Source organism: Dipodomys merriami, unplaced genomic scaffold, assembly GCF_024711535.1.
Source record: "Dipodomys merriami isolate MVZ:Mamm:240054 unplaced genomic scaffold, mDipMer1.0.p SCAF_7, whole genome shotgun sequence".
NCBI classification, from domain to species: Eukaryota; Metazoa; Chordata; class Mammalia; order Rodentia; family Heteromyidae; genus Dipodomys; species Dipodomys merriami.
This window is the reverse complement of record NW_027206290.1, coordinates 55333605-55356846: the sequence shown is the minus strand read 5'-3', so window position 1 is coordinate 55356846 and position 23242 is coordinate 55333605. Positions and strand designations below refer to the sequence as shown.

At 41.8% G+C, this 23242-nt stretch overlaps 1 protein-coding gene and 1 long non-coding RNA gene across 3 annotated transcripts in view; one reads left to right on the top strand and one right to left on the bottom strand.

The window, feature by feature from the left end:
• Dtd1 (D-aminoacyl-tRNA deacylase 1) overlaps positions 1–23242 on the top strand; it is a 168738-nt gene that overhangs the window by 9257 nt on the left and 136239 nt on the right. Inside the window, exon 4 of the mRNA XM_070006678.1 lies at positions 18188–18294. Within this exon, the coding sequence (XP_069862779.1) occupies positions 18188–18294 (107 nt within the window). The remainder of the gene's footprint in view (positions 1–18187; positions 18295–23242) is intronic.
• Positions 16807–22574, bottom strand: LOC138816684 (uncharacterized). Of its 2 annotated transcripts, none has more exons than XR_011368715.1 (3): positions 22384–22574; positions 18620–18715; positions 16807–16933 (listed from the first exon to the last, which is right to left on the bottom strand). It is a non-coding gene; the product is annotated as an uncharacterized lncRNA (long non-coding RNA). The 2 variants fall into 2 exon arrangements; XR_011368714.1 differs by lacking the exon at positions 16807–16933 and adding an exon at positions 18414–18485.

Genomic DNA, 23242 nt, shown 5'->3' with positions numbered 1-23242 from the left:
TCCTTCCTACCTGCTTTATGATATTCTCTTGTCACCTTTATGCCAGTGTGTGGAGAAGTCATCTCTGAAGTGATAAAGTTTCACCACAGAGAACTCCAATCTATCCTGTGTCATGCATACATCCCATCATTTTATATTGGAATCAGGCATTGACTTTTAGAAGGTCCTCCTTATGTGGCTGCATTTGTGGATTTATCTTTAGAAAAGCTCCTCAAAGCCAGGGATCCATGACCAGATAATGGGATCATTCATGCTCCCTGATTTATGCAGCCACTCTTGAACTGTGTCATTATTAACTCTTTCATTCCTTTTGACTAGACCCACTAAGCTAGAAATGAATAAAGCCATTTAAAACAAGCCTTGAGAAATTATTGTATAAAACAAGAAAAAACTTTATTCACTAATCCTGATTCAACTCTCCTTAAAAATATATCTAGTTGAAAAAAAGAATTTGATTTTTGTAAAATACATATCAACTCTTTCCTTTGAATTTCCTTTTTTGATAATATTGAGAGTTTTATTACTGCAATTAATATGATGTTTTATAGAAAACAGGATTCAGAAGCAAAACAGTAATCGTCTTAAATTTCATCACATTTAAAGATTCCTGACCTTTGCAGTTGGTTTATGCATTTGTAATTGTTTTCTTTGTCTAAAAATGAGACTTTCTAAGGTGTGGCTTATAAAGTCATTTATATAAGCCATTGCTTTAATCTGCATTCCCTGATGATATGTGATACGGAACATCTTTCTAGTGCACATTTGCTATCTGTGTGTCATTTTGGGTGAGTTATCTATTAAGGCCCATTAAAATTTATTTTAAAATTATTATCTTTAATCTTTTTATTATTATATTTAAGCAGCTATACGAAGAAATTTTAATTCAACTTGTCGATTTGACTATAGTGCATCTTTTTTTTTTTTTTTTTTTTTTGTGGTCGTGGTACTTGACCTCTAGGCCTGGGCGCTGTCCCTCAGCTATTCAGCTCAAGGCTAGCGTTCTAACACTTGAGCCACAGTGCAACTTCCGGCTTTTTCTGCTTATGTGGTGCTAATTGAACTCAGGGCCTCATGCATGGGAGGCAAGCAGTCTACCACTGAGCCACCTTCCCAGCCCTACAATGCATCTTAATATCACCCTTTCCATCATTCTTTCTCTTCCCAGGCCTATTTTTTAATTTGTGTGTGTGTGTGTCTGTGTGTGTGTGTGTTTTCCAGTCCTGCAGCTTGAACTCAGCACGTGGGTGCTGTCCCTGAGTTTTTTTGCACAAGCCTAGCAGTTTACCACTTTGACAGCTCCCTGTCCAGTTTTCTGTTTTTTTTTTTTTTTCCGGTTGGTCGTGGGGCTTGAACTCTGGGCTTGGGTTCTATCCCTCAGCTCTTCAGCTCAAGGTGAGTGCTCTACTGCTTGAGCCACAGCACCACTTCTGGTTTTCTAGTGGTTTATTGGAGATAAGAGTCTCACAGAGGGGCTGGGAAGGTGGCTCAGTGGTAGAGCGCTTGCCTTGCATGCCTGAGGCCCTGGGTTTGATTCCCCAGCACCACATAAGCAAAAAGAAAAAAAGCCGGAAGTGGCGCTGTGGCTCAAGTGGTAGAGCGCTAGCCTTGAGCTGAAGAGCTGAGGGACAGCGCCCAGGCCCAGAGTTCAGGCCCCACGAGCGGGAACCCCCCCCCCCAAAAAAAAAAAAAAAGTCTCACAGACTTTCCTGCCTGGGCTGGCTTTGAACCGTGATTCTCAGATCTCAGCCTCCTGAGTAGCTAGGATTACAGGCATGAGCCACTGGCGCCCAGCCCCTATCCAGTTTTCTGATGGTAAATTGGAGAAAAGAGTCTCATGGACTTTCCTGCCTGCTGTCTTTGAACCCCAATTCTCAGTTCCTGAGTAGCTAGGATTACAGGCATGAATCAGTAGTATCCAGCATATCTTTCCTCAGTTTTTTTTTTTTTTTTTTACTGTGAAAATACTGTACAGAGGGGTTACAATTACATGGGCAAGATAATGAGTACATTTCTTATCAAGCATTGTAGCCTCCTCCTTTGTTTCCCCTTCCCATCCCTTCCCAGCCTCCCCCTGCCCCCCTCCAATCCCCCCCCCAAAGTTGTTCATTTTTGACATGACAACTTGTACTTCTCATTGTTCCAGCATCTTATTGTGTATTAAGAGTTCTTTGTGCAGGGTGCTGCTGGCTCAGGCCTGTAATCCTAGCTACTTAAGAGGCTGAGATCTAAGGATCATGGTTCAAAGCCAGCCTGGGCAGGAAAATCCAGGGACTCTTTTTTTTGGGGGGGGGTCCAGTTGTGGGGCCTGAACTCTGGGGCTGGGCGCTGTCCCTCAACTTTTCAGCTCAAGGCTAGCACTCTACCACTTGAGCCACAGCACCACTTTTGGCTTTTTTCTTTTTGCTTATGTGGTGCTGAGGAATCGAACCCAGGGCCTCAGGCATGCAAGGCAAGCGCTCTACCACTGAGCCACCTTCCCAGCCCCAAATCCATGGACTCTTATCTCCAATTAACCACTAACAACCCAGAAGTGGCATTGTGGCTCATAGTGGTAGAGTGCTAGTCTTGAGCAAAAGGAGCTCAGGGACAGTGCCCAGGTCTCTCAAGCCCCATGACCAAACAAAAACAAAAAGGAAAAAAAAGTTATTTGTGTGTATTTTTAATATCAGTCTTTTTATCATTTATAAGATGTCTTTATCATTAGCAAATCTTTTCTCCCTTTGTGTGGCTTGAGTTTTAATTGCCTTGACAGTGTCTTTCATAGAGCAGAACACTTTATTTTTAGTGAAGAACAGCTTATCAGTTTTTTCTTTCATGAATTTGGCTTTGGTTTATGTCTAAAAAGTCATCATATATCTATCATTATGTAGACTTTCTCATTGTTGTCTAAGAATTTCATAGTTTCCATATGTAAGTTAATGAACTATTTTGACTGATTTTGTGAGGACAAATAGTAATGTTTAGCCTTTATCTAATTATTTCTCTTGCTTACTTTGGTCTGTGTCTAGATTCAGTTTTTATGCATGTGGATGTCCAATTATTCTAGCATCATTTGCTGAGGAGGCTCCTTTCTCCTTTTTCTTGTCTTTGCTCTTGTATCAATGAGCTGGTATATTTTATTTCAGTCTATTTCTGGGCTTTCTTTTCTCCTCCACTAATCGATATCTGTTCTTTTTCCAAGACCATACTGTCTTGATTACTGTCACCTTATAGTAAGTCTTGACATCATGTAGTATCAGTCCTCTAGCTTTTCCATATAAACTTTCCAGAAAGTTTGTATGTCTACAAAGTTACATGCTGGGATTTTGTTTGGGATGGAGATGAATGTATAGATCAAGTTGAGAAGACCTGACATCTTGACTATATTGAATCTTCCTCTCCAAAAATGTGAATTGTTACTACTTATTTAGTTCTTTGATTTTTAAAATCAGTTTTCTAGTTTTTTTCATACAGATCATGTACATATTTATAAATTAATATCTAAGGCCGGGCACTGGTGGCTCACGCCTGTAATCCTAGCTACTCAGGAAGCTGAGATCTGAGGATTTCGGTTCAAAGCCAGCCCCAGCAGGAGAGACCGTGAGACTTCTATTTCCAATAAACCACCAGAGAACCGGAAGTGGCGCTGTAGCTCAAGTGGTAGAGCACTTGCCTTGAGCTGAAGAGCTGAGGGACAGCACCCAGTCCCAGAGTTCAGGACTCACGACCGACCAAAAAAAAAAAAAATCATATCTAAGTATTTCATTTCTGAGGTTAATTGAATTGCATGCTTACTTTTAAATTCCATTTGCTTATTTATTGGTACTATATAGGAAAATGATTGCCTTTTGAGCTTAATCTTGTATCCTATAATCTTGTTATAATATCATATTCGTTTTAGGAGTTTTTTAAATTGTTGTATTGTTGATCCTTTGCTATTTTCTCCATAGATAATCATATTATTTGTGATAATTTTTCTTTCCTAATCACTATATCTTTTATTTCCTTTTCTTGCTTTATTTCATTTGCTATGACTTATAGTAAGATAAAAAGCAGTGATGAGAAAGAAATCCTAGACTTATTCCTGCTCTTACACTTTTAGTGGAAAGGAGTCTAGTTTTACACTGTTACATATGATGTTAACTGTAGTGTCTTTTTCATTTTTTTGTGTGTTTTGTTTTTTGTGACATGATCTCATCCAGGCCAGGTTGAAACTTATGTAGCCAAGTCTTGTCTTTGAATTTGCATCCTCTTGCTTCAGCCTTCTGAGTTATTGGAATTTTAGGTGTGCATTACCATGCCTGGGTGCTGGCCATGAGCCTTTTCATTTAAGGCCAGTTCTCTATCACTTGAGCTACACCTCTACTTCCATCTTTCTTTCTTTCTTTTTTTTTTTTTTTGGGTCCGGTCGTGGGGCCTGAACTCTGGGCCTGGGCGCTGTCCCTCAGCTCTTCAACTCAAGGCTAGCGCTCTACCTCTTGAGCCACAGCGCCACTTCTGGCTTTTTTCTTTTTGCTTATGTGGTGCTGAGGAATCGAACCCAGGGCCTCAGGCATGCAAGGCAAGCGCTCTACCACTGAGCCACCTTCCCAGTCCCCCATCTTTATTTCTAACACACACATTCCGTGTTATGTATTTCCCTATTTTCCATTTTGGACTAAGCCTTCTGACCTGAGTCCTTGAAATCCTGTTTGCAGTTTAGCATCACCTCTTTCTTTGGATTCGCCATGTTTCAAGTATGCAAAGACCATGTATAGCTACTGTCTACCATACTGGATATTATAAATTTAGGCCTTTGTTTGCTCATTGTGGAGGGTGCCAACCTAGTTTGATTAATTATGATTAGTTAGAAAATGTTTCAGAATAGTGGTCCTGACTTATGAGAAGTATGATTCTGAAACATCTTTAAGGCCATTCACTTCTAGGATTTTTTCATGTTTCTAGGTGATTTAATACCATCATGTTTTGTCCTTAGTTTCTAAAGTTTCTGCAAAACATATTCAACTCCTGTGGTAATATAGTATTTTGAGACCTTTTAAAGTAGAACATGTCTTTCACTGTCTAACTGTAGTATCTCTTGCTCCTGTCACACTCTGTTTTTCTCTTTCAGTGCCAGTCCTGAGGCTTAGACTCAGGTACTGGGCACTGTCCCTGAGGTTTTTTGCTCCATGTTGGCACTCTATCACTTGATCCGCAGCTCCAATTCCAGGTTTTTGGTGATTAATTGAGATAAGAGTCTCATGGGCTATCCTGCCTGGGCTGACTTTGAACCATGGTCCACAGATCTCAACCTCCTGAATACCTAGGATTGCAGGTGTGAGCCAGTGGTGCCTGGCTTGTGATACTCTTTTGTAGATATTATTGTTGCTATTGTCAGCTTGCATTGTTTCTTATGCTTTAATTTTCTCTCTGAGTGAAATAAACTCACATCAGTTTATGTGATGCTGGGAATTGAACCCAGGGTCTTGGAAATGCTTGACAAACACTCTACCACTGAGTTGCATCCCAGGTCTCTTATTTTATTGGGCTTGTTTTCAGATGTGGGTGATAAGGTTTATTCAATTTTTTTTTTTTTTGGGTCCGGTCATGGGGCCTGAACTCTGGGCTTGAGCGTTGTCCCTCAGCTCTTCAGCTCAAGGCTAGCACTCTACTACTTGAGCCACAGCGCCACTTCCGGCTTCTTTTTGCTTACGTGGTGCTGAGGAGTCGAATTCAGGGCCTCATGCATGCAAGGCAAGCGCTCTACCACTGAGCCACCTTCCCAGCCCTTTATTCAATATTTTTAAAGTTCTATAGCAGAACCTGCCATTGAGGATTGTGAGCTCATCAGGTTCACTCAAGTTTAGGTAGGCGATACCCCTTTTTCTCCTTGCATTTCCTTTTAATTTTCTTACTTGAGAAGTATGTCATTTTGCTATAGGGCACATGGATTCCACCTGAGCAGGATACCCACTCCTGCCTTAAATCAGATCCCACTGTTTACATCCATGGAACATGTCTGCTGCTTTTGGAAATAGCTAAGTTTAGAATGCCTTATTTAAGTCCTGTCGGGGGATGGATGGTTGTCTGACATGGCTTTGCTGAAAATATGTTTTTCACAGAATGAGTAATTAAGACAGATACTGTGAGTAATGATTTTTTTTTCTTTGCTGAAGGAGACTGAGATGCTGCCAGCACTGTCTTCTCTGCTTTAGATGTTTTTAGAATCATACCATTTTGGAGTAATCTCAAATGTGTTTCAGAAAGCATTTTAAATGGCAGAATATTGACAGATATTATGGAAAGCTTGAGTGAAAGTAAAATAGCTTGCATCTATCTTATTTCATCTAACTCCTTAAGGAAGGGGGTGTTATACATTATTAGGTACTTTGTTTCCTTAAAAATACCTTTTACTTTTTTGAGTGATAGGCATTTCATTCAGGAAAATATGTGAAATGTCTGGATTGGTGTACTGTAAACAATATAAATTAAAAATGGATCCAAATTTAAGCTCATGGCATATGATACATCTGATTATGTTTATGAAAGGTTAACATGAGTTATGCAAAGAGTTCTAATCACAATTTCCAAGTCTTTTGGGAGTTCAAGAGGACTACAGTTATATCAACAGCATATAATCACTGTCACTGTTTCTCTTGACATTAATTCTTTTACAGCTTTCAGTGGAATGAAGTACATAAAGTATGCCTTAGACATTTTCTGTCTTTTGGTTAATTTTAAGAATTTGGCTTCCACCTCCAAGATGGAAAGTCTTCTGTGAGCCCAAGGGATGTTGGAATGTAAACAAATTGCTGAATACATTTTCTTTGTTTTATGATTTGCAGGGCCACTTCAGCAGCTCTAAACTGAAGGTAGTTTAATTAGATTTAACATCTCTTTTCACTCCTTTCTCTCATAACTGAAATTTTATTTAACATATATTTTAAAATTATTTTTCTCTTTATTTATTGCTAAAGTTTAACTAGACAGTTATTGTCCCTTTTATTCTTTCTGCATTTTCTTTCATGCCCCAGCTGGTACCCGTTTGATGACAGACATTCCTTGCCAGCCACAGTCCTTGCACAGAGCACTGAAAAGAGCATCTGTGGTTCAAGTACTGGACAGCAAGCTCTGCCCTCCAGTTCCCATTATTTCATAGCTTGCTTGGGGGTCTGAACCCAAGCTTTTTCCTAGATTCATATGAAATGGGAGCTCCTGAGGTCAGGCTAGTTATGGTTTGGTCCTCACACACATTTATTATTGTTATTATTGTTATCAGGCCCTATGAAAAGTAAACCTTCTCCCCTCCCCAAACACTGGATCGTGTACATACTGGGCAAGGGCTACGTCCTTGCTGTCTCCCTTTTTTATCCTATTGAATCTTCACAACAGTCCTGTCAGGTGGGCACTAGCATCACTCTTATTTTGCAGAGGAAAAACTTGAGGGTCAACAGATAAGGTCATTCATCAAATAAGTGTCCAAGTCTGGAATTGCCAGCCATCTCTATAATCTAGGGTTCACTACAAAAACCATACTATCTTCCCTCATTGGGCTTCTGTGTTAGCCTATATTCATCAGGTCCATTGGGGCCTTTCCTTTCTTCTGTTCCGTGCCCAAGGATGTCAGTGGGACATTTTGCATTTCACATAGATCTGGTGAGAAGAGTAGCACTCCCTATGGCTAGTTTGTCTTATATCTCAGAGTAGTGTTAAGCTAGTATTTTAGATATATCATTTTTCTGCCGGTTTACCATCTACTGTTTCCACTCAAGTTATATTTTTGTGATTTCTCTATAAATAAGACAGCACCAGTCCTGGTGCTGTCGTCTGGTTTTATTCTACTGGGGAAAGAGATACCCTCCCTGGTCAAAGGGAGCTCATAGTATGTGGGGCAGGTAGATAAAAGCAGGAGTGCTTTTGCTACACTAGGATACCTATTCTGAAAAACCTCATGTTTTGCAAAACCGCAACTCACAGGGCTCATGAGAATAGGATAAATAGAAGCCCACTAAGATCTATGTCTGTGCTAGCAGGCAGTAGGCATGTATTTTTCTTTCTTTCTTTGTTTCTTTCTTTTTTTTTTTTTTTTTTGTTGTTGGCCATGGGGCTTGAACTCTGGGCCTGAGTGCTGTCTCTCAGCCGTTCAGCTCAAGGCAAGTACTCTACCACTTGAGCTACAGTGCCACTTCTGCTTTTCCAGTAGTTTATTGGAGATGAGTTTCATGGACTTTCCTGCCCAGGCTGGCTTTGATTGGCAATCCTCAGATCTCAGCCTCCTGAGTAGCTAGGATTACCGGCATGAGCCACTGGTGCCCGGCTGTGTTTTTCATTTTTTATAAAATGCAGTTCAAGGTGCTTTCTGCTTCTGCTGAGGGTTTTTCTCTTCTGCTGAAAGTGGTCATTTTGTTCCTGCTTTTCTAGGTCTTCTCGCCTATATAACCCCCTTGGCCCTGATGTGGCCTCTCTCTTATTTATCAACTGTGCATGAGCAAATGATAATTTTTTTTTTTTGCCAGTCCTGGGGCTTGAACTCAGGGCCTGGGTGCTGGCCCTGAGCTTCTTTGGCTCAAGGCTAGTGTTGTATTCTTGAGCCACAGCGCTACTTCCATCTTTTTCTGTTATGTTGTACTAAGGAATCGAACCCAGTGTTTCATGCATGCTAGGCAAGCAGTCTACCACTAAACCACATTCCCAGCCCAAGAATTTTTTTTTTTTTGTTTCAGTCCTGGGGCTTAGGCCTGGGCACTGTCCCTGAGCTTCTTTTGCTCAAAGCTAGCACTCTATCACTTGAGCTACAGTGCCACTTGTGGATTTTTCTGTTTATGTGGTACTGAGGAATCAAACCCAGGGTTTGCTAGGCAAGCACTCAGGCTAAGCCACATTCCTAGCCCAAGAATTTTTTTTAAATCAAAATTTTCTCTTGACTGGTGTGGTGCATGCTGTGGATTAGGTATGAAGGTGGTGGTATCAGTGTACTTGGGTTCCATTTTCTCTAGTCTGGATTTTAGATCATTTGTTGGACCTTCTTGATTCTGGCATACTGAAATAAGCCCCCCTTGTTTGTAGATTTATTACATGTGGTTTTGACCAAGCATAGCAAAAAATAAAGAAGAAAAAAAGCTCAAAAGGAATTTCCAAAAAACAGACTTTCAAGCTGCTTATTTGGTTCAGAGAAGCTCTTAGGCAGTCTTGTGTTAGAGATACTGAGTGTTTCTTTGAGCTTAATTTTGTGAAAATCCACCTCTAATAAAAGCAAATGGTGCCCCAAAGCAAGATAAAATGAATATGCTTAATTTAAGTGATAAAATGAAAATTTGAGGTTTGTTGAAGGGTGTCATGTCTTTAGTGGAATCTGGGTAGTGTTATAGGAAGAATGAACCAAGCATCCACAGTACAGCACTGAACAATATATGTGGTTTTCCTCTGTGAGGGTTTTTTTTTTTTTGGATCTAGATACAAGAGGATATCAATTAGCAGAAAGTTGCTAATTGTTATGCTTGAATGTGGGCATGCACATTCCACTTAAATAGAAATTAGAGCTTCTGGGAATTATATATTTAAATTGGGAACACTGACTCTGTCTCCTCTGGTGTGATGATTCAGGACACTGGATAGGTCAGCTTCAGAGCTGGGTTCAGATCTGCTTAGGACTCTCTAGGTTGAGTACTAAGCATCCTACATTCCTGGAACCTCTGGGCGAATGGTGTGTCTGATAACCCTAAGAAACAGTGCTGTAGCAAGACAGCTTTCAGTGCACCTTGGGTATCCAGGACGTGGATAGGTACACAATGCACTTCTTTTTGAATAGGAGACTAGACAGGAGTTTGGATAAATATCTGGTCACAAGAAGTGGTCGTATACCTGGCTGGAGGAAGCAAACAGCTTGTGGCCAGGTCTCTGGGAAAGATTAGCTCCTAGCTCTAGCACATATACAACTGACCTGAGAGGGTCCAAGAGGTTCAGGACAGATGTGGATGGAGAAGTGCAAGAGAGTGCTGACAAGCATTGTTGGCAGTCTGACAACATGGTCATCAGTTGCACTGACTTCAGCAAACACATATGAAGACGTATTTAAGCTGAGACCAGAGGGTGACATAAGAGATAACTATAGAACCAGGAGATGTTGTTGTGGGTGATTTAGAGGCTCTTGTTGTATTCCAGCAAGTTCTCTAGTTAGTGTGTACACCTTTCCTCTCCCTCCATTGCTGCCTTCCTCCTTTTCTTTTTTTCTCTTCCTTCTTTCCTTCCTTCCTTCTTTCCTTCCTTCCTTCCTTCCTTCCTTCCTTCCTTCCTTCCTTCCTTCCTTCCTTCCTTCCTTCCTTCCTCTCTCCTTCCCTCTCTGCCTCTCTCTCTCTTCTTTTCTTTCTTCTTCTATTTTTTTTTGTTTTGTTGGTTGTGGGGCTTGAACTCTGGGCATGGACGCTGTCCCTCAGCTCTTCAGCTTGAGGCTTAGCACTACTTGAACCATAGCACTACTTCTGGCTTTTTCTGCTTATGTGGTCCTGACAAATCTAACCCAGGGCCTCATGCATGCAAGGCAAGCATTCTACCACTGAGCTACCTTCCCAGCCCCTGTATTCCTCCTTTTCATGATGGACTTTCCTCCTGCTCTTTCTTCCCCTAACTCCTCCTCCTTCATCTCATCCTCCTGGGCCTCCCACATTGCTGGGCCTCTCACAATCAATCTGTTTCATTATAGTTGAGTTTCTAATGTGGTATTGGATCCTTCCAGAGCAAACATGCTAAGAATGTGTTGCAAGACAGGAGATAGAAGTTCAGACGTGCAAACAGGCACAGGCTTACTTCTACTGTATGTTATTTGTCTCAGAGTATCACTGCTCAGCTCACCCAGAAGGGATACAAGGGTTGGGATACATACATCCTAGAGTGGAAGGTGTGAAGTGTTTTTTTTTTTTTTAATTAAATTTAATTTAATTTTTTGGGTCCAGTCATGGGGCCTGAACTCTGGGCCTAGGCACTGTCCCTCAGCTCTTCAGCTCAAGGCTAGAGCTTTACCACTTGAGCCACAGCGCCACTTCTGGCTTTTTTCTTTTTGCTTATGTGGTGCTGAGGAATCAAACCCAGGGCCTCAGGCATGCAAGGCAAGCATTCTACGACTGAGCCACCTTCCCAGCCCCAGTGTGAAGTGTTTTGCAGCTACCTCGAATCTTTCATGGTTCCTGGTCTTGTGCTTTCTCAAAGGGAGGGGCCTTTTTTTTTTACTCTCTTGCTCTTCTTCAAGTAACTGTGTTAGAGGAAAAATTCTAGTGCATCAGTTTCAGTATTCTTCCTCTATTATAAGAGGGAGGTAGAACTGAAGGTGCCTTTACTGAGCCCCTGGACTGTGTGAGTGAGCCTAGAAACTTGAGTCATTTGTGGCCTCTGCAGCTCCCAGGCTTGGGGTAAATGTTGAAAGCACATTTGGCGGGAGGTGTTAAACACTTTCCAAGTTGAATGCTGAACATACACTACTATTACAGCCAGGAAAAAAAATTAATTTCAGTCCAAAATAGAGTAGAAAGAGGGCATTTCTTCTCAAGTTTCTAGTTCCAGTTCTGAGTCATATGTAAGGGGCTCAGGAAGGCATTCACCCATGGACTTTATTTAATAAGGAAGTATTGCTGCAGTGTTAAAAGAGCTACCTGTATTTTCTATACCGAGTCTGATCTGTCATGGCTGTCAAAGAGCTAAAGAAATGTGGACAGACACTTAAGGAAGGTGCTTTGTGCCTTGCAAGGAACATTCATCAAGTGCAGGTCTCCTGCATCTTCATCATGCAAAGAGAAGGTACCAGGAGATCATATCCTTGCTTTATGGTTAATACTTAATGTCTATGGATTTCTTTAATTTTCTGCCTCTTTTAACTACTTATATCATTTTAGCAGCATGAATGAATTTTCAGAAGAAGCCTGTTTTATAGATCTTAACAAGGTCTGTGTTGCTAAAGTCATTATTTTAAAGCCAGACCCAAAGAAACAGGCTCCATGGTTTCCCTCATTTGTAATAATTAGTATATGTCTAGGATAGTCCTAGCAGAGGATCACAGTTGCTCAACAGCTATATGTATATGGCCATATAAAATGATGGTAATTGAAATGGACTCCAAGATAAGGTAACAAGAGGTTTTTTTTTTTTTTTTTGTATTTTTTAAAATGTACTGTATGAAGTTATTTCTTTTTTCTTTCATTTTTAAAATTTTTTAATTTAAGTTATTATTTTTTGGGGTCTGTCATGGGGCCTGAACTCTGGGCCTGGGCGCTGTCCCTCAGCTCCTCAGCTCAAGGCTAGCGCTCTACCACTTGAGCCACAGCGCCACTCCCGGCTTTTTTCTTTTTGCTTATGTGGTGCTGAGGAATCAAACCCAGGGCCTCATGCATACAAGGCAAATGCTCTACCTCTGAGCCACCTTCCCAGCCCCTTTTCTTTCATTTTTTTTTCCTTCGATTTGTCCCCTTTGTCACTGTTTTTATTTTGGTACCCTGTGTCTTGTATATATGTTTTGTCTGACTTGGGGAAGGGAAGGGGAATAACAAAATGGTGACACAAAGGACTAAGGATGGACCAATGCATTAATGATAATCACAAGACACTATGTTGGAAATGAACTTTATAATTTGGGAAGGAGGGGAGTTAGGGAGAGGGAAAGTGGGAGAAAATGAGGGAGGGGGAAACACCGTTTGACAAAAAATATGCTAATTTCCTTACTTGTGTAACTGTAACTCCTTTGTATATCACATTTCAATACAATAAAGTTATTAAAGATAAATTCAGGAAATTACAATGTGGGATTGTGTCTTCATTGTTCATGAGTGACAGGCTGGAAAGCTGCTGTATGGACAGATGCTTTTGTGTAGAAGTTGATACATGTGTGTAACTGATTTGGGCCACTCTTTTCTTTCATTCTTTAGTAAAATTTTCCCTTTCTTACTTGTTTGTGCACATCTCTCCTGGGAATTATATTAACATCATCTTAGCGATAGCTGAGCTTCCCTCTTCCCCACGTGGCAAACTATATTCACGTTCATTTTTGTTGTTAGTCGTGGGGCTTGAACTACGGGCCTGGGTACTGTCCCTCAGCTCTTCAGCTCAAGGTGAGCGCTCTACCACTTGAGCCATAGCACCATTTCAGATTTTCTGGTGGTTTATTGAAGATAAGAGTCTCACGGACTTTCCTGCCCAGGCTGGCTGTGAACTGTGATCCTCAGATCTCAGCCTCCTGAGTAGCTAGGATTACAGGCATGAGCCACTGGTGCCCTGCTCCACATTCATTTTTTATTACTATCTTTTCCTGATTTTCCTAATTGATTATCATGTAGAAACTTTGCATCTGTTTTCAAATGAGAAATTGGCCTGTTATTTTTATTTTTTACTATTCATGTTCAGCTTCAATATTAGGATAACACTGGCCTTGCAGAATAAGTTGGAAAGCCTTTAATCTTTCCCTATGGTCTGGACCAATATAAGTGACAGGAATTATTTAACACAACTTGTTATTCAGGCTATGTGGGTTGGACTTCCTTCGTTTCTGAGCACCCTTCAAATCCTTTTGAGCAATTAACATTTCTCATTGTCTCCTCATTTGGACTTTCAGATATATTGGAGATTATTTAATAGACTTTTTGTTATTATTTAGGTTTATGAGGTGTTAGCCTTTCTGTCTCTAGTTCTCTCTCTCTCTCTCTCTCTCTCTCTCTCTCTCTCTCTCTCTTTCTCTCTTTCTCTCTCTCTCTCAAAGAGGTTAATTATGTTACTCAATCTGATCTAAAATTCCTACTGAATCCTTCTACCTCAGGTACACATCACCATACCCAGCTCTAGAGTCATAGCCTTTTTTTTTTTTTTTTTAAATTGCAGTGTAGTTGCATTTTCCTTACTCAGTTTTTTCTTTTTCTTTCTTTTTTTTCCCAAGGTTGGGACTTGAACTCAGTATTGGATGTTTTTACTTATTGGCTGGTACTCTACCACCTGAACCATGCCTCCAATCTCCATTATTTCCATAGAGTTTTTATTTTTATTTTATTTTTTTGGGTCCAGTCGTGGGGCCTGAACTCTGGACCTGGGTGCTGTCCCTCAGCTCTTCAGCTCAAGGCTAGAGCTCTACCACTTGAGCCACAGTGCCACTTCCGACTTTTTTCTTTTTGCTTATGTGATGCTGAGGAATCGAACCCAGGGCCTCAGGCATGCAAGGCAAGCGCTCTACCACTGAGCCACCTTCCCAGCCCCGAGTTTTTATTTTTTAAAGTAAATTTAGTTCTGTAGTTTATTTATTCCCCTTGCTCCTTACTTTATTTTATATTTTAGTCTTGGTTTATTTTCTAATAAGTGATATAAAACATCAGAGTTTTGTATGGTTCCTTGTCCCCTGGTCCATTGTCAAATCCTGCTAGCCTCTACCTTGCTATGCCCACAGAACGTAGGGACAGGATGCCACTACTGCAGCAGGCACGGCAGCACAGCCATTGTTGTCTCATCTGAATGGTTGTGACATCCTCTTCCTGGGTCTCCTGCTTCCAGGCTGTGCTCACTACAATAGCCTGTGTGTGCCATCCTCGTAGATGGAAAGCTATTCCACTTTTTATTTTTTTTAACTGGCTTTGAACTCAGGGTCTTACTTGCTAGACAGGTGTGTACTACCCTGAGTCACCTCCAACCCATAAGTTGGGAGAGCTTTAAGGCTCACTCTTTTTTTTTTTGTTCTGGTATTGGGGCTTGAACTCAGGGCCTGGGAGCTAGCTGTCCCTTAGCTTTTTCCATTCAAGGCTGATTGACACTCTACCTTTTAGCCACAGTTCCACTTCTAGCTTCTGACTTCCATAATTGCTTCAAATCCAGAACTCAAGAAGCCATGCTTGGTGAGTAACTTAGTCTCCCACCTGAGATAAAGTTTGGACTTAGGGGTTTATAATCCAACTATTTGTTTTTCACAAAGCCTCCTATTTTTAGCCATTGGGCTTGGGACTAGGATGGCCCCCTTAATGACAAGTACCCTTGCTTTCCTGTGATTAGGCACTTTTGGTCTTGGTTGCCTCTTCTAGTGCTGCTTCTTTTTTTCTTTTGGTCGGGTTGTGGGGCCTGAACTCTGGGCCTGGGCACTGTCCCTCAGCTCTTCAGCTCAAGCTCGACCATTTGAGCTCAGCGCCACTTCTGGCTTTTTTCTTTAAGCTTATGTGGTGCTGAAGAATCAAACCCAGGACCTCATGCATGCAAGGCAAGCGCTCTACCACTGAGCCACCTTCCCAGCCCTTCTAGTGCTTCTTGAAGGGCTGTAGATGACTGTTTCCTAGAGGTGGTATTCCTATGAATGGTTCAACCTCCTGTGGAGCCCAGCAGAATTCTGGAGAAGGGGAGCCTAGAGTGTGGGAGAATCCTCAAGATTACAGTTTGCTCTTCCAGATCCCTCCCCAGCCCTGAATGCAGAGTGGAATTGGACCATGGTTCTTGTGCTCACCTAAACCTGGCTCTTGCACTTTGAGAAAGAGCTGTCAGTGCCTACAGTGCCTCTAATGTCCCCATTTGTTGACAGACAGGAAGAATCATTGCTGGAGCCTCTGGTGTCTTCTGAAGGCTCAGGAGTCCTTGCCTCTGCCTTCCAGGTCCTTTGGAGCCAGACATTTGCTACTGTGTTGGAGTCTTTATTCAGTGTGGTACACTGGCATTGGTCATGTCCTCGGAGGAGGGAGTACACTGAAGAGCACTGCTGTCTGTATGGAAGCAGCTCTGTATGTGAGGATGGAGCTGCCTCTGATGCCAGGCTTCCAGGGCTACTCTGTAGACTCCATGTACAAGCTCATGGGCACGATGAAGTCCAAGTCCTATGGGTACAGAGGAAATTCCTGCAGCTGGCCAGTTGCCCTCACCTGGCTGTCGTATTGATTTTTATATCCATTCTCTTTTGCTTGATTTTTTTTTTCATTTTCCCAGCCTGTATAGCCCATGTTGGGATTTCTAGTAGTGACCCCTCCCCTTCCTTGTTCAGTCTCTGTACAAATGAGTAGAACAGAAATGCAGCCTGGATGTGAGAATGTCCCCTTAGTGGAGGAGAGCCACGTTAGGGGATGTGCTTCAATGGGCTTCTTTTGAGCCCTAGCAGGGCTCTGGAGAGCAGAGAACATGGACTTGCTTCTAACCATGCAATGGTACATGCCTTTAATTCTCCCTACTTTGCTTCAATAGCTTGCGTTTTCTGGCATGGTTTTCTGTGTCATTCTCCCATTTGCCCAGGTACTACCATAACCAGTAGTAGGCATGAATATTCTTTTTTTTTTTTTTTTTTTTTTTTTTGTCGTTGTGGGGCTTGAACTCTGGGCCTGGGCACTGTCCTTCAGCTCTTCAGCTCAAGGCGAGCACTCTACCACTTGAGCTACAGCGCCACTATGAATATTCTTAATGACTAAGACTTCTACATAATCTGCACACACCCACAAGCAGAGTCACCTGGATGTAACTATCCCAGGACAACTGTCCGGCTCTTGTCCTGGGACAAACTTTGCTATGGGCCTTCTTAGAAAGTGATGGAAGCCAATTCAGCCTTGTCCAGAAGAGTGTAGACAACAGCTTTTTTCAGGTAAAGGGTGAATTCTGCATCAGGAGTGGGAGCTTGGCATCCAGCTGGCAGGGAGCCTTGGACAGCTGCTGCTGGAGACTGGTTCATGGCTGTTGGACCCCAGCTGCGAGTTTTTGTGCCTGAAACATGTGGTATAAACATGTTTGACACGAGCTTATCCTGTAGCTCTGAGACTTACATTTAAGAACAATTTGATTTTATCACCATATGAGCGCAGATGTAGTTTTGTAGATATGTTTTGTCCTTTATTTCAAAAAGTATTTATTTTCCATGGTCAGTATAATTCTTCTTGGGGAACTTCATCCTTTGATCTGGACTGGAAAAAATGTGACCATTTTAAGACCTCTTAAAACACGTCTTCGGATTTATTGTGTGTACAAATGGAAATTCAGATAATAGCTCTGTTCTTAGCTGAAGAAAAACAGGAAAAGAAAATAAATTTCTCGTTACTTGGAATGATAAACACCGTGAAGCATGTGCTGTATATCCTGGCAACAGAAATTCAAGGTCGGAAATAATTCCTTTCCTCCTGAGTCTGCCTTCAGCCTCCCGAGGACTGCTGTGGCTGAAATTCGCTACTAATTGTAGCCATAATTTTAGCATGCAATTAAACACATGATTTCCTTCCCAGCTGATGTCTTTTTAGTGAGTGTGACATGGGTAAAACAAAAGCTCTGTTGATTTGAGCGGCCACTTTAATCTGATAGGAGGTCATGGAGAGTCACCATTATTATTTGGGTATGTTCAGCTCCCCAGTGGGAGCTAGATTAATCTTGCCCATAAAATTGGTGAACAGCTTGGCTGCTTCTAGTATAATGCAGTGTTACTTACTATCTGTGGATGGAAGAAAACCAATGGTTGATGTGTCTGTTTTGCTAAATCCATTTGAGATTGGGGATCATGGGAGAGAGGAAACTAGTTGGAGTGAATCAGGTGGAAATTGTGGGGTTGTGGTAGGAGCAGAGGCTAATGGAAGTCAGGTTCAGGAGCTGTGGTATCAGAGGGGCCCTACGGCATGAGATAAGCCCAACTTCTTCTTCTTCCTTCTTCCTTCTTCTTCCTCCTTCTTCCTCCTTCCTCCTTCTTCCTCCTCTTTCTTCCTTTTTTTGTTGGCTGTTGGTCTTGAACTCTGGCTCTGGGTGCTGTCCTTTAGCTCTTCAGCTCAAGGCAAGCATTCTACCACTGGAGCCATAGTGCTTCTGGTTTTCTGGTGGTTAATTGGAGGTAAGAGTTTTATGGACTTTCCTGCCGGGGCTGGCTTTGAACCGTGATCCTCAGATCTCTGCCTTCTGAGTAGCTAGGATTACAGCATGAACCACCAGTGCCTGGCTCAGCCCACTTCTTAGGCCTGAGCACAGAGCCTCTTCATGGATGGAGGCAGAGGGCTTTACTGGATATGGTGCTAACATGGTTTCTCGGAGTGGGCATGCCAGCTTACTATCCACCATGCACCTGACATCTGATCTATGTTCTTTCCCACCTCTGGTGTTTACAGGCCTTTCTTTCTTCCCAGGTGTCTTGGGCAGGCTGTAGCATTCTCCTCACTCCCCTAAGGTCAGCTGCCTTGTCTTCCCCAGGTTTCTGATTCTATTGATGTGCATGTGCTTTTTAGAAAGGGTAACTCTGTGTTGCCAGCTCTTGTAGCTTTTTGAATTGTTCTTTCAGATGGCAAGTTTGGTGCCTATATGCAAGTACACATTCAGAATGATGGGCCTGTGACTATAGAACTGGAATCCCCAGCTCCCGGTGCTGCTACTTCTGACCCAAAGCAGGTAAGCCTCAAGTCAGGGGCCTGGGCCAGTCTCCTGGGTACCAGCAACATGTCTTGGCTTCAGGTAAGGACTGAGTAGTTCTCAGTCTGATATGGAGGACATACATTAGTCATTGTAACCTCATATTTATTTTAATATCTTTCTTCCCCAAGAATGCATGTTTGTGCTTTAACTCCTGAGTATATAGCCAGCTGGAATCATGAGAAGAAAATGTCATTTGCTTGGGTTCCAGTTCCTGGGTCAAGTGCTATAGCATCTACCTGCCATTAGGTGGCAGCAGAGCAGCAGCTCTGGCTGATTCACCCATTCAGAACCATTTATTTACCTGAAATGTTTTGTCCGAAGTGTGGGTTGATGAGCCACCCAAGGTTCTTTGTAAATCCTCATTGTTCTGACTTGGAGTTACTGCCAACTCTGTAAGCTTTCAGAAGAAAAAAGGCAAGCAGAGAAAGGAGGTGTGTGAAAGTCTTTGAAACATATGTAGTCTTATTTAATATTCTTTTAAAAGCTTTAGTTAATGCACACACTTGATAGAGACACTTGAGCCTGGAAGGCAGAGAAGTAGTAACTAAAGGGATGCTCCTGTTCCTGTCTCCTTGCTTCCTCTCTTGTAAGATGTAGCCACATGGGTGACACATGAGAAAGTTGGCTGTGTAACTGGTACTAAACTGTATATTTTTTGTTTTTGTTTTTGTTTCCTTTGTTGGTCATGGGGCTTGAACTCAGGGCCTGGGCTCTGTTCCTGAGGTTTTTTTTTTTTTTTTACTCAGGGCTAGTGTTCTACCACTTAGAGCTACAGCCCCATTTCTAGTTTTCAGATGATTAACTGGAGATAAAAATCTCAAGGACTTTCTGCCTGGGCTGGCTTTGAACCATATAGCTAAGCTATGTTTGTTTGTTTTAAACTGAATCGGAACCTTTCTTCTTATTGATGCACTGTGGCTCAAGTGGTCGAGTGCTAGCCTTGAACAAAAGAAGTTCAGGGACAGTGCCTAGGCCCTAAATTCAAGCCCCAGGACCAACAACAACAAAAAAAAAATGTGAAAAATTCACATGAAATGTAGACTTTTTTTTTAAACTTTAATGTCTTATAAACTGTAGCACATTGATTAAGACATCGAAATTAACATGGATACAATATCATTAACTGCATTATAAACCTTAATTTCATGTGTGTGTGTGTGTATGTGTGTGTGTGTGTGTGTGTTATTAGGGTTTGAACTCAGGGTCTTGTGATTACTAGGCAGGTGCTGTATCAGTTGAGTCATGCATTTAGCAAGCCTTTATTCATCCTAAATATTTTTCTGGAAATACCTTATGCCTTTGGAATCCTCACCCATCTTTCAATGATCACCTTCTTGTGTAGGTTAAAGGGTATAAAGATGTTACCTAAGATAAGTAAATTTAGAGATGTAATGCATAATGTGGGCTTTAGTGAACATCATCCTGTATCCTGGACATTGCTAAGAGTAGTCTTTTGGTATAGATGATGAATATGTGATTTGACTGTATTTACTTCACTCTGTGTATATTAAAATGTCATGTTGAGGGGCTGGGAAGGTGGCTCAGTGGTAGAGTGCTTGCCTTGCATGCCTGAGGCCCTGGGTTCGATTCCTCAGCACCACATAAGCAAAAAGAAAAAGCCAGAAGTGGCGCTGTGGCTCAAGTGGTAGAGTGCTAGCCTTGAGCTGAAGAGCTGAAGGACAGCGCCCAGGCTCAGAGTTCAGGCCCCATGACCGGACCCCCCCCCAAAAAAAAAATGTCATGTTAAGACTGGGCACTGGTGGTTCATGCCTATAATCTTAGCTTTAGGAGGCTGAGACCTGGAAGTTTGAGGTTTGAAGCCAGCCTTGGCAAAAGTCTGAGAGATTCTAGCTCTAAATATCCAGCAAAAGACCAGGCTGGAAGCATGGTTCAAGTGGTAGAGTGTTGGCTGTAAGCAAGTGAGGTGATCAAGGATGAATTTAAAACACAGTACCAGTTCCAGACCCCCCAAAATCATGTTGTACACCTGAAACATACAAGAAAACAATCAGAACTTCCAGAATTAAACCCCAAACGGCATTTCTTTTTTTTTCAAAATAACATTTCTTTTTTTAAAATTTAATTTAATTTTATTTGTGAACATACTGTACAGAGGAGTTACAATTACATGGGCAGGATACTGCGTACATTTCTTACCAAGCATTGCAGCCTCCTCGTTTGTTTACCCTTCACATCCCTTCCCAGCCTCCCCCCTCCCCCCCAATCCCAATCCTTCTCCTTACCCCCCTTTCCCCCCCCCCCCGCACCGACGTTGTAAAGCTCGTTCAAAATAACATTTCTTAACAGAATTTTTTGACTTGTTAGGTTACAAAAGACATCTAGTTATTTTTGAATCTTAAAGGAATTTTCTGTTAACTGCATAAAATTTTCAATTTTAATTTTCCTTATCCTAGAAATTCATGCACATCTGTGTCTTCTGGCATTCCAGTAGGTGGCAGTGAACAGGCACAGAAAGGGTCTTGGTGACTAGTTCAGCCTCTACCTATGGCCTCTTTCCACCTTTCCTTTTCATTAGAAGGGCTCCTTTTTAAAGCTGACAGCTGCTTGGCTTGCTTTTGTGGGGATAAGAGAGGACAGCCAAATTTATTTTCCTGATAAATAAATGTTTTTGTCAAGCTAGTTTTTAATTTTAAGTGTTTTATTTCCCTGTTATATTCCAAACAGTTACTATTATGTTACAGAAATATGGTTCTTTTGGCAAGTTTCTGTATTACATAAAAATGTTTTTTTTGGGGCTAGTTGTAGAATATAGGCTTTTAAAAATACATTTTTAATTGTAAAAATAGTGTACAGAGGGGTTACAGTTACATGAGTAAGGTAATGAGTACATTTCGTATCGAGCATTGTTACCTTCTCCTTTGTTTTTCCCCTACCATCTTTTCCCTTCCCACCTCCTCAACTCCTCCTTCCCTACCCCCCACAAATTGCAAAGTTTGTTTTCAACATAGTGTCTTGTACATGGTTACAATAGGTCAACCTGTATACCTATTTAAGCATTTTGTTTTTTCCATTTCCCTCCCAAATTAGAAAAGTGTATATACAAGATGGAGGGCACCAGAATCAAATACATTGAAAACAGGGGAAGAATATACAAAAGAAAATGGGGGAAGAACATACAAAAGAAAAAAAAATCACATAGTACATTATAAGTACATTAAAAACAATAGTAAGAACAAAAAAACCCACGTAGGTCCCTGTCTTAGGGTTCATTTTACTTAACCTTATCTTATATGGTCATATGTACATAGCTTTTGACCTTTTCTGCTTGACCTAGACATATACTAGTTATTGCAAATAAGAGAAACCATGGGACCTATGTTTCTTTGGGCCTGGCTTACTTCACTTAATATAATTTTTTCCAAGTCTTTCCATTTCCTAACAAATGGGGTGCTGTTATTCTTTCTGATGGAGGCATAGAATTCAATTGTGTATATCTACCACATTTTCTTGATCCATTCATCTACTGAGGGGCATCTGGGTTGGTTCCATAGCTTAGCTATGGTAAATAATGCTGCGATAAACATAGTTGTGCTGGTAGCTTTAGTGTACCCTTGTTTGTGATCATTTGGGTAAATGCCCAAAAGTGGGATTGCTGGGTCATAGGGGAGCTCTATGTGGTGTCTTTTGAGAAACCTCCATACTACTTTCCAGAGTGGTTGAACAAGTTTACAATCCTACCAACAATGCAGTAGGGTTCCCTTTTGGCTACATCCCCTCCAGCATCTGTTGTTATTAGATATCTTGATTATAGCCATAGAATATAGCCTTTTAAATCTATCTTTGATAAACAATATGTAGAGGTGTGTATGTGTATGTGTGTGTGCGTGCATGCACACTTTCTGGTATATTAGGCATGTTGAACATGGTAAGGAGAGAAAAACATACTGACCCTCAGTTGCTGCTCCAAGGATGGATTTAGGGCAACATAAACCTGAAAGGTCAATGACAGGGAATGAACATGGTCACGGATCATCCAGACCCGGCTCTTCCTTCACACCTTTCCACAAGCGTGTAGATAACACAGCAATATCTGAGTGACTATACCTCTGCCACACTCCTGTCTGTCCTGTGAGGTTCCTTCTTTTCTTTCCCAATGTTGTACCTGCTCTTGCCTCCTCTTAGGTGGGCACACTCTTTTTTTGCTATTTTTCATCAGATCTTCCCAGCATCTTCTCCTTGGAGGAGGAAAGTCTCTACTCCCGATTCCAAGAAAGCCCTCCTCCCAGCCACTATCACATTGTCTTGATGTCTGCTTTACACACCCAGCACTCCTAAAGCATATGCTCCTGGGTCCTGTTCATTGTGATGCCTTATAAGTGTGCCTGTGTGTTGTCACTTGGCTAGAAATGGGGCCTTGATGTGCTGTGGCCATGGGCTGAGCTGTCTGTGACTGTCCTGGGTTCTAAGTGACATTGCTTCTGCCAAGCTTAGCTGGGGAAGCCTCCAAGGAGACTGCAGGCTTCAACTAGTTCTTAGGATGAAGAGAAGAGAGGAGGTTAGGGAGGGGAGGGGGGTGAGAAGGTGTCGAGAGGGAAAGATAGGAGTAAGGAAGAGGAGAGGAGAAGGTATTTTCAAACTGTACTTCAAACCCAGGGAGCTTCATATTTTCAAGAGTTTCAGGTCTTTACTAATGGGCAAAAAGGCTGCTGTTAGTGAAGACTGGGCTGGTAAGGACAACCAGTGGGTTGGCTGCCTTAACCAGATCTCTGCTGCTTTCTGTATCTGGCCACTGTAGCCGTGTGTGTTTCTCATGGCTGTATCAGTCACATAGGCTCACATATTTAGGCTACAATATTTCGTGCCAGTAAGAAGAGGCTAAAAGAGCATTCTGTTCTTGCTCTGAAGGACATACTTCCGAATGGAATAGGAAGTAGTAGCACTAGCAGAGCCACTGAACCAGAGC